Source organism: Colobus angolensis, unplaced genomic scaffold, assembly GCF_000951035.1.
Source record: "Colobus angolensis palliatus isolate OR3802 unplaced genomic scaffold, Cang.pa_1.0 Scaffold47, whole genome shotgun sequence".
NCBI lineage: Eukaryota > Metazoa > Chordata > Mammalia > Primates > Cercopithecidae > Colobus > Colobus angolensis.
This window is the reverse complement of record NW_012118154.1, coordinates 4,216,364-4,225,935: the sequence shown is the minus strand read 5'-3', so window position 1 is coordinate 4,225,935 and position 9,572 is coordinate 4,216,364. Positions and strand designations below refer to the sequence as shown.

At 51.3% G+C, this 9,572-nt stretch overlaps 1 protein-coding gene across 1 annotated transcript in view; it reads left to right on the top strand.

Annotated features, from left to right (window-relative positions):
* ALOXE3 (arachidonate lipoxygenase 3) overlaps nt 1-9,572 on the top strand; it is a 25,302-nt gene that overhangs the window by 9,298 nt on the left and 6,432 nt on the right. The window contains 4 exon segments of the mRNA XM_011958583.1: nt 342-511; nt 1,103-1,224; nt 6,943-7,043; nt 7,628-7,798. Coding sequence (XP_011813973.1) covers nt 342-511; nt 1,103-1,224; nt 6,943-7,043; nt 7,628-7,798 — 564 coding nt within the window.

The following is a 9,572-nucleotide window of genomic DNA, read 5'->3' as shown; positions in this document are numbered from 1 at the left end:
CTGCCCCCGGCCCCGCTGGGCCACGGGTCCACAGGCAGGGCAGCCTCATCCCGAGCCCCGGCACCACCCTCAGCTGACCCTGAGCCCAGCCAGGCTCCCCGGCTTTCAGTTCATTCTTTCAGTTACCAAATACCTTTGGATCTTCTCCCACGCACGTAGTGGGGCGTCAAGCTGCGCAGCCTGCGTCAGGCAGGCCCTTGTGGGTATTTGATCCAGGGTCGTGGATTGCTTTATGAACCGAAGAAGGCCCTCCTTGGGCCGAGTCCCCAGCCCCATCTCGTGCCCAGACACTAGGGTGGGGATTGGGCCGGCCCGGAAGCCGAGCTGTGCTGTGTCCTCAGGTCACGTCCATCGGGAGGCAAGGCCTCATCTACCTCATGAGCACCGGCCTGGCCCACTTCACCTACACCAATTTCTGCCTTCCGGACAGCCTGCGGGCCCGCGGCGTCCTGGCTATCCCCAACTACCACTACCGAGACGACGGCCTGAAGATCTGGGTGGCTATTGAGAGGTGCGAGGTGCGGGGCGGGACCAGCCGTCCCACCAGGGTCTCCTGGCCTGGGGCACTGTGGTCCCTGTGTTCATGGTGCCTGGGGAACTCCAGGTGTTTTCATACCCTAGCATAGGGAATTCTTGAGGATATGAATTGGGTTTGGGGTCGCCTCTGAAATGGTAGGTAGCTGCTGTCCAGAGAGGGGCTGGGGGTGTGCGGTTGCAGGGGAAAGAGGGCGTGTCCAGTGGAGTCAGAGTATCAGGGCTGGTGCATCATCTAAGCATGGGCTGGGGCCTCGGGCAGGCAGGTCTTCCTTCCTCCTGGGTGCTGAGTGGGGAGTGGGGTGGCAGCATGAATCAGATTCTTCCTGCACTCCCCTGCCCACCCCCCAGGCCCCTGTGCAGGAAGGAGGTGTGGAGCACCCACGACTCAGGAGTGAGTGGGACTTAAGGGAAGCCCAGCCACTCAGATTCTAGCTGCACCTAGGGGTCCCCACTGAACCCCCATAGCTATCTGCCTCTCCGCCACCTGAGCAGCAATGAGCCTCGGTTTTCTGGCCAGGCCTGAGCCCGTGGTTACTCCAGTGGTACCAGCATCTCTTTCCTGCAGCTTTGTCTCAGAAATCGTGGGCTACTATTATCCCAGTGACGCATCTGTGCAGCAGGATTCGGAGCTGCAGGCCTGGGTTGGCGAGATTTTTGCTCAGGCGTTCCTGGGCCGGGAAAGCTCAGGTATCCCCTCTTTATCCCACTTCCTGTGTAGGCTCTGATGAGCTAGCACTTGCTCGGCCACCCCCTACTCCCATCAGTTATTTATTGACCAGCCTTTGAAGTAGATACTATCAATATCCCCAATTAGCAGATATGGAAAGAGGCACAAAGAAGGCTGCGCAAGGCGGGTTCTGAGCCAGCTCCGACTGTCTCCAAAGCCCTTGCTTGCATCCACTGCTCTGTGCCCCTCCGGTCCCTTGACCTTTTCAGAAGCCCACCCGTTCATTTCAGCTTCCTGAGCTCTGTCAATGTTCTGCAACGTGCAGTGGGAGCCATCTCTGACTTCAGAGGGTTCTGGAAAGTTTCTCTCAAACCCCCCTTGCTGTCCTGCCACGTGGCCCCTCCAGCCACCAACCTCTCTTCATTCCTTTGGCTGCAAACTTTTTGGAGTGCGTTGGTCTTGCTGTGGACTGATCCCTCATTTACGCTTGTCACCTAACCCTAACTCTCCCTTATCTTCTGACACTGCCTGAGAGGCCTCAGACCCACAGACACCAGCGGCTCCCTCTTAGGCCTTAACCCAAGTGTCCAGCAGATGGCCCAGATCACGCTCTTCTTTCTTTAAAGTCCTCTCTTAGCTCCGGGAAAGGCCTGTCCTTCTGACCCCCTGCTTCTTCCCAGGTCCTGGCTTCTCCCCACCTCTTAGCTTATCCTGGATCTCTGACTCGTCTCTACCCCTCTCTAATGGAATGAGTATTTCTTCTGTTTCTGCTCTGTAGCTGATTTCCAGACTCAGAAATCTCCCAAGCCCACATTCCACATTCTCTGAAGGACTTCTATTAAAAAAAAAAAAAAAAAAAAATTTTTTTTAAAATTACTGTGCCTTGTGTGGCAGTGCTAACTCATAGGCAGTATGCCAAGTCAGCCTTTTCTTCTTTTTTTTTCGTTTTTGGTACAGATGTGGGAGGGTGTCTCGCTTTTTTGCCCAGGCTGGTTTCAAACTCTTGCCTTCAAGCAATCCTCTGGCCTCAGCCTCCCAAAGTGCTAGGATTATAGGCATGAGCCACCACGCCCAGCCAGAGCTTTTCTTTTTGATGTCTCATTGTCACCCTTAAGCCCGGCATGTGAAAACTGCACGGTCACCCCTCCTTAGAGTGAGGTCTGGCTATGCTTGGGTTACATAGCCCATTGCTGCTCTTCATAGCCTACCTACCTAGCGCCACTGTGTGTTACAGTTTGTATTCTGGCACTCAAAAATGTAGAACCTGGACATGGTGGCTCATGCCTGTAATCCCAGCACTTTGGGAGGCCAAGGTGGGTGGATCACCTGAAGTCAGGAGTTGGAGACCAGCCTGACCAATGTGGTGAAACCCCGTCTCTACTAAAAATACGAAAATTAACCAGGCGTGGTGGCCTGTGACTGTAGTCCCAGCTACTCAGGAGGCTGAAACAGGAGAATCGCTTGAACCCAGGAGGTGGGGGTTGCAGTGAGCCGAGATTGCGCCACTGCACTCCAGCCTGGGCGACGAGAGCGAAACTCTGTCTCCAAAACAACAACAACAACAAAGTAGAAGAAGCCCCTCTACCTGGGGGTAGTGGAAGAAAAGGGAAAGTTCAGAGTGGTGCAATTGTTTATCCTCTAGCCCTGGCCTGGGACTTGTCTCAGCAGGAATGTGGCTTTATTTATTTTTTATTTTTATTTTTTTTGAGATGGAGTCTTGCTCTGTCGCCCAGGCTGGAGTGCAGTGGCGTGATCTCGGCTCACTGCAACCTCCGCCTCCCAGGTTCACGCCATTCTCCTGTCTCAGCCTCCAGAGTAGCTGGGATTACAGGCGCCTGCCACCACGCCCGGCTAATTTTTTTGTATTTTTAGTAGAGACAGTGTTTCACCATGTTGGCCAGGCTGGTCTCAAACTCCTGACTTCAGGTGATCCACCCGCCTCGGCTTCCCAAAGTGCTGGGATGACAGGCGTGAGCCACCGCGCTCGGCAGAAATTGACATTTTTCTATACAACCACAATGTTGTCATCACACAAAACAAAACTGACACTACTCTCCAATATCACTTTCATATCTAGTCCATATTCAATTTTCCCCATTTGGCCAGGCTTACGCCTGTAATCCCAGCACTTTGGGAAGCCGAGGTGTGCGGATCATTTGAGGTTAGGAGTTTGAGACCAGCCTGAACAATGTGGTAAAACCCCATCTCTACTAAAATACAAAAATTAGCCAAACGTGATGGCGGGCACCTGTAATCTCAGCTACTCGGGAGGCTGAGGCAGGAGAATCACTTGAACCTGGGAAGCAGAGGCTGCAGTGAGCCAAGATTGTGCCACTGCACTCCAGCCTGGGTGACAGAGCAAGATTCCCTCTCTAAGTAAGTAAGTAAGTAAATAAATAAATAAATAAATATGTCCCCATTTCCTCCCAGCTGATCCCTATTGGTTGATGAGCCAACAAACGACTGCAAGCTGTTTTGTTTCGATTTCAACTCCAGAGTCTCTCATAACTTAGAACAGCCCCCCTTCCCCCTCTGCTTCTTAAAATCACATACATAGACTCATTGAAGCGCCCCCACTGGTTGTTCTGCAGAATGTCTCACCTTCTGAATTTATCTAATTGCGTCCTCATGACGTCATTCACCTAACTCCTCTGTCTCCTCTGTGGTTTTTTTCTTTATTTGTTTTTGGTTGTTTGCTGTGTTTTGTGGTTTTTTTTGAGACCGAGTCTCACTCCATCACCCAGGCTGGAGTGCAGTGGTGCAATCTCAGCTCATTGCAACCACCGTCTCCTGGGTTCAAGAGATTCTCGTGCCTCAGCCTCCTGAATAGCTGGAATTACAGGTGTGTGCCATCACACCCAGCTAATTTTTGTATTTTTAGTAGAGACAGGGTTTTGCCATGTTGGCCAGGCTGTATCCCATTTTTTGTAAACCGGAAGTCATGTCTGAAGGTTAAATATTTTTGGCAAGAATATTTCTGCATTGCGTCATATTGGGACATGCATAATGTCAGGTTGTCTGACTATTAGTGATGCTGAGAGTAATTTCTGGGTTAAGGTGGTGACAGCCAAAACTGGAGTTTTTTTTTTTTTTCTGTATTATTTTTTGAGACAGAGTCCTTTTTTTTTTTTTTTTTTGAGATGGAGTCTCGCTCTGTCGCACAGGTTAGAGTACAATGGCGCAATTTCTGCTCACTGCAACCTCCGCCTCCCGGATTCACACCATTCTCCTGTCTCAGCCTCCAGAGTAGCTGCGACTACAGTCACACACTACCACGCCTGGATAACTTTTGTGTTTTTAGTAGAGATGGGGTTTCTGTCACCATGTTGGTCAGGTTCCACGTTCCAATGGGGGAAAAATAGGCAATATGAACTACAGAAAAATTCTTATAGATGGTCTGTCCCCTTCTTTGTTTTTATTTTTTTGTTTTTGCTTTTGTTTTCATTTTTTTGAGACAGGGTCTTGCTCTGTTGCTCAGGCTGGTCTCAAACTCCTGGGCTCAATTGATTCAGCCTTCTAAGTAGCTGACACCACAGGTGTGTCCGCCTGCTGTAGTTTTTTGTTCTCAGCCTCTGAGTTTAGAGACTCAACCAGGAACAGAACATTCAGAAAACTCCCACACACTCCTAGGCAGATGTCTGGTCTTTCCTCCCAAACTCTCTGTTCTGTTGCATCAGTCTCCGTCCAGTCAGCCTGACTCCAAACCTTAGTTCTCTTTGACTCATGTTCCCCTCTCTGTCTTCCTAAATCCAGTTAGGTGGCTGATGCCTATTGTCACCACCCTAGTCGTATTCTTCCTCATAGTGCTCTGGAATTGTGGCAGCTGCTTCTCAACCAGTCCCACCTCTCCCAGCCTCTCGCTGCTTGCCTGCCAAGCCTGCAGGGCCACCACCCTGCTAATCCTCTGAAATGCTGCCCAGGAACCACATGGCCCTGCACGCCGCTGCAGCCTCACCTCCAATTAGGTCCCCTCCCTGTTCCCTCACCCTGCTAATACCCCATGCCTTCCCACTCTGCCTTTTTTTTTTCTTTTGAGACAGGGTCTCACTTTGTCACTCAGACTGGAGTGCAGTGGCATGATCACAGCTCACTGCAGCCTTGACCTCCCAGGCTCAAGTGATCCCCTTGCCTCAGCCTCCCTGGTAGCTGGGACTACAGGCACGCACCACCACATCACTGCATCCAGTTACCTTTTTAAAAAATGTTTTTGTAGAGACAAGGTCTTGCTATGTTGCCCAGGCTGGTCTCAAACTCCTGGGCTTGAGCGATCCTCCCACCTCTGCCTCCCACGCTCTGACTTCTTACCCTCTCATGCATTCCTTCATTCGACCAATAATTACCAGGCTCTTGGTAATTATTAAGTATTGTTCTAGGTGCTGAGGTTTAGTAGTGAAAAAGACAAAAATCCTGGCTTTAGTGGAGCTTAACATTCTTTTGGAGAGAGGAAGAGAGAATCAACAAACATATGTCAGGTGGTTATGAATGCTAAGAGGAAAACTGAAACAGCATCAGGGTATATAGTGTGTCAAGGTAAAAAGATCATTTCAGGGAGGTGGTCAGGGCAGGCCTGTCAGGAGCTGATGCATTAGTAGAGGCCTGAAGGAAGTACAGGTGCTAGTTCTGAGGATAATTGGGGCAAGAGTACCAGGCAGAGGCATAGTAAGTGTGCAGGCCCTGAGTTCTGAATGTGCTGGTGCGTTTGAGAACTCTCAGGAAGGCCTGTGTGGCCGGAGTCAAATAAGTGAACAGCCAGGAAGGAAACGAAGTGGGAGAAGGGGCTGGGGCCAGATCAAGTAGGGCCGTGACAAGGTGAGTGGGATGGGAAGCCCTCCGAGGGTTTTAGCAAAGGGTGACGTAATCTGATGGGCATTTGTTCTTGCCAGTGTGCAGTGTGAGGTGGTGTAGATGCTTAGGTGGGGACGTCAGGTAAGCCACTGCAGAGTAATGCCCATGGCTGAATCTGCAGCTCAGGAGCCAGGCAAAGCCAGAGATGGGAATGTGGGAGTTGTTGGCGAGTGGGAGGTGGTTAGAGCCATGGACTTGGGTGAGACGAGTGAGGCATGGAGCGAATGGACCAACGGCTGAGCCTTGGAGCTCTCCCCTCTCTAGCCCTGAAATGCTTTTCTCTGTTGTCTTTTTTTCCATTCAAGGCTCATCCATCTTTCAACTCACAAGGCCCCTCTTGTCTTCCAGGAGGCCTCCACTAACCACTCTGCTCCTGGTGCCCCTTTCTGCCTTGCCTGCCCTCTCCTCAAAGAGCCAAGCTCTGGCCTTAGAAGCTTCCTTCTGCTTCTGTTACTACGAGCTTTTGAGTAACAAGCCCTGTGCATCGGTCTCTGCTGCTAAGCCCAGCAAAGGATGGTTGGATACCGGGTGCTTGAACAAATCTTGGTGAACTGGATGGGATGAAATCACTACGTCCTAATAGGGGCTGCAGATGGAAGTGCTTTGGAAGTCAGGGAGAGGCAGCTGGGCACTTGGGCTGGAAGCTGGCTCTGTTATTGGCCCTGCCTGCCGAGGATTTTCTGGCCAGATCCCAGCCCCCATCTTCTATCCTGACCCACTTCAGAGGCCACAAACCTTGGTGATGGCCATCCCTAACTTCAGCCCAATAAGCAGTCGTGTCTTGGTGTTCCTTATTTCCTCACGTCCCCCCTGTGGTGAGCCCCAGTCCTGAGCTGGCCCTAGGAATCCAGTACCTTCCGTCCACACCCTCTACCCTTCCTTCCCACACCCAGGCTTCCCAAGCCGGCTGTGCACCCCAGGAGAGATGGTGAAGTTCCTCACTGCAATCATCTTCAATTGCTCTGCCCAGCATGCTGCTGTCAACAGTGGGCAGGTGAGGCTACAAAGGGCAGGCCTGGAGACATCAGGTCTTAGCAATGGACTTGAGGCCTGAATTCGGGTTGAGAGCTTGGGTGGGTCAGGGTTGGGGTGGGTTTATGATTAGGCTTGGGGTTGGAGTGGCAGCTGAGTGGGGTGAAGGCTGGCATTGGGTGATGACTGGGTGGAGCTGTGTCCAAGGTCGCAATGGTGACTCAAGTTGATGTTAATTTGGAAGTAGAACTTAGGGGCTCCTCTCATGGTTAGAACCCAGACAGGTGGAGTAGCAGGTTGCTCTGTATGGCATGCCAGCCCAAGGCCCTTTTCTAGGATTACCTCTATTCTGGGGCCACCTCCTACCCTAGTGACTCACCCCACCCAGTCCTGGAACACTGGGTAGGGAGTGACAAGGAGTAAGCTGGCTTCCTGCCCCACTTCTGGGACTTTCCACTCCCTACCCCTTCCTGTCTTGTCTTTTCATGATCCCTCATTTCCCAACAATCACCTCTCAGATGGTAGAGGTGGGATCAGGGATGATGAAGAGGGAGGTGATACTCTCCTTCTGGCCAGCTGACCCAACCGGGATGGGGGTCTCCACAGCATGACTTTGGGGCCTGGATGCCCAATGCTCCATCGTCCATGAGGCAGCCTCCACCCCAGACCAAGGGGACCACCACCCTGAAGACTTACCTAGACACTCTCCCTGAAGTGAACATCAGCTGTAACAACCTCCTCCTCTTCTGGTTGGTGAGCCAAGAGCCCAAGGACCAGGTGTGTATATGGGGTGTTGAGGGGAGTAGGGTTCTTGAGGGCCACCAGTGGGGGTGGTGGTGGCTTTGTCTGGGGGCTTGAGGACTGACCAGTGGGATTTATGTTCACTGCAGAACTGCCTTGGGTTCTTCAGTCTCTTCAGAAAATGATAATCCCAAAAGACATAGACTGAAGCAAATACCAGTTTAGTTACCAATCTGCCCGTCCGCCCATTTATCCGACTGTTCATCCATCATCTACTCATGTGTTAATGCAAACATTCAACAAACATTTGTTGGATACTTCCTATGTGTCCACACAGCACTGGGCACCAGGTCTATAACGCTGGATGAGACCTTCCTGCCTTCAAGAAGCCTGTGGTCTAGCTGAGGAGACATACAGGTCAATGAAAAAGGGCACCACCATGTCGTAGAAGTTACTTATATGTTAATTTCTCCATTCAACACACACTTCCTGAGTACCAGTGGTGACCCAGACCCTGTTATGGGCAGCTACGAACCTTGTCCTTGTGAGCTTACAGTCCAGTGATAGAAGTAAGGACAGGGCCTTGTGGAACCTAAATGGGTCTGGGGGAACCAAGAAAGGCCTCTTGGAGAAAGTGATATCTAAGCCGAAACCTGCAGGACAAGTAGGAGTTGGACAGAGAGGAGGAGCAGGGTTCCTTTTTAGGGAGGGGGAAGGACAGGACCAAGGAGTGAAGGCGAGAAATAACTGGTGTGTTTGTAGGATTCCATCACACATGGAAATAGCAGAGCAGAGAGGAAGGTAGGGCTTTGTCTGCACAGCATTCATTTAGAAGACAAAGCAGAGCCAATCAAGTCTTCCCCAGGCTGGAGTGCAACGGTGCGATCTTGGCTTACTGCAACCTCCGCCTCCCAGGTTCAAGCGATTCTTCTGCCTCAGCCTCCCGAGTAGCTAGGACTACAGGCGCCTGCCACTGTGCCTAGCTAATTTTTGTATTTTTAGTAGAGACAGGGTTTCACCATGTTGGCCAGGCTGTTCTCGAACTCCTGACCTCATGATCCACCCGCCTCGGCCTCCCAAAATGCTGGGATTACAGGCATGAGCCACTGTGCCCGGCCGCCAATCAAGATTTTTAAGCCTCAGGCCCAGTGGTTAAATCCGCTTTAGCAAGGGTGCTCCTGTGGCTGTGTGAATGGATGCAACGGGCAACTTTGGAGGCAAGGGGCTAGGGAGGAGCCAATATCTGAGTTTAGGCCAGGCAAGTAGCCCTTTATCACTGGTTCCCATCATCTTTGTTTCCACCCAGCCGTCTTGCACACAAGCTCTCTGACAACTGAATATCCTTATTTCTCACGCTTGACTCCCTTTGGTGCTAGAAAGATTCTAGATATTGCTGGGCACAGTGGCTCGTGCCTGCAATCCCAGCACTTTGGAAAGCTGAGGCCGGTGGATTGCTTGAGCCTAGGAATTCAAGAGCAGCCTAGGAAACATGGTGAAACCCTGTCTCTACCCAAAACACAAAAATTAACTGGGCATGTTAGTGTGTGCCTGTGGTCCCAGCTGCTTGGTGGGGGCTAAGGTGGGAGGATCACTTGAGCCCAGGAGGTCAAAAATGCAGTGAGCCACGTTCACGCCACTGCACGCCAGCCTGGGTGACCAAAAAAAAAAAAAAAAAGCTTGGCACTGTGCTGGCATATAAATGTTCCATAAATGGTAGTTCCACCTCACAGGGGAGAAAACTGAGGTTCAGGAAGATTCAGCAATTTGTTAAACAGTGCAGAGCTAGTAAGTAGGCTTTGAATCCAGTGTC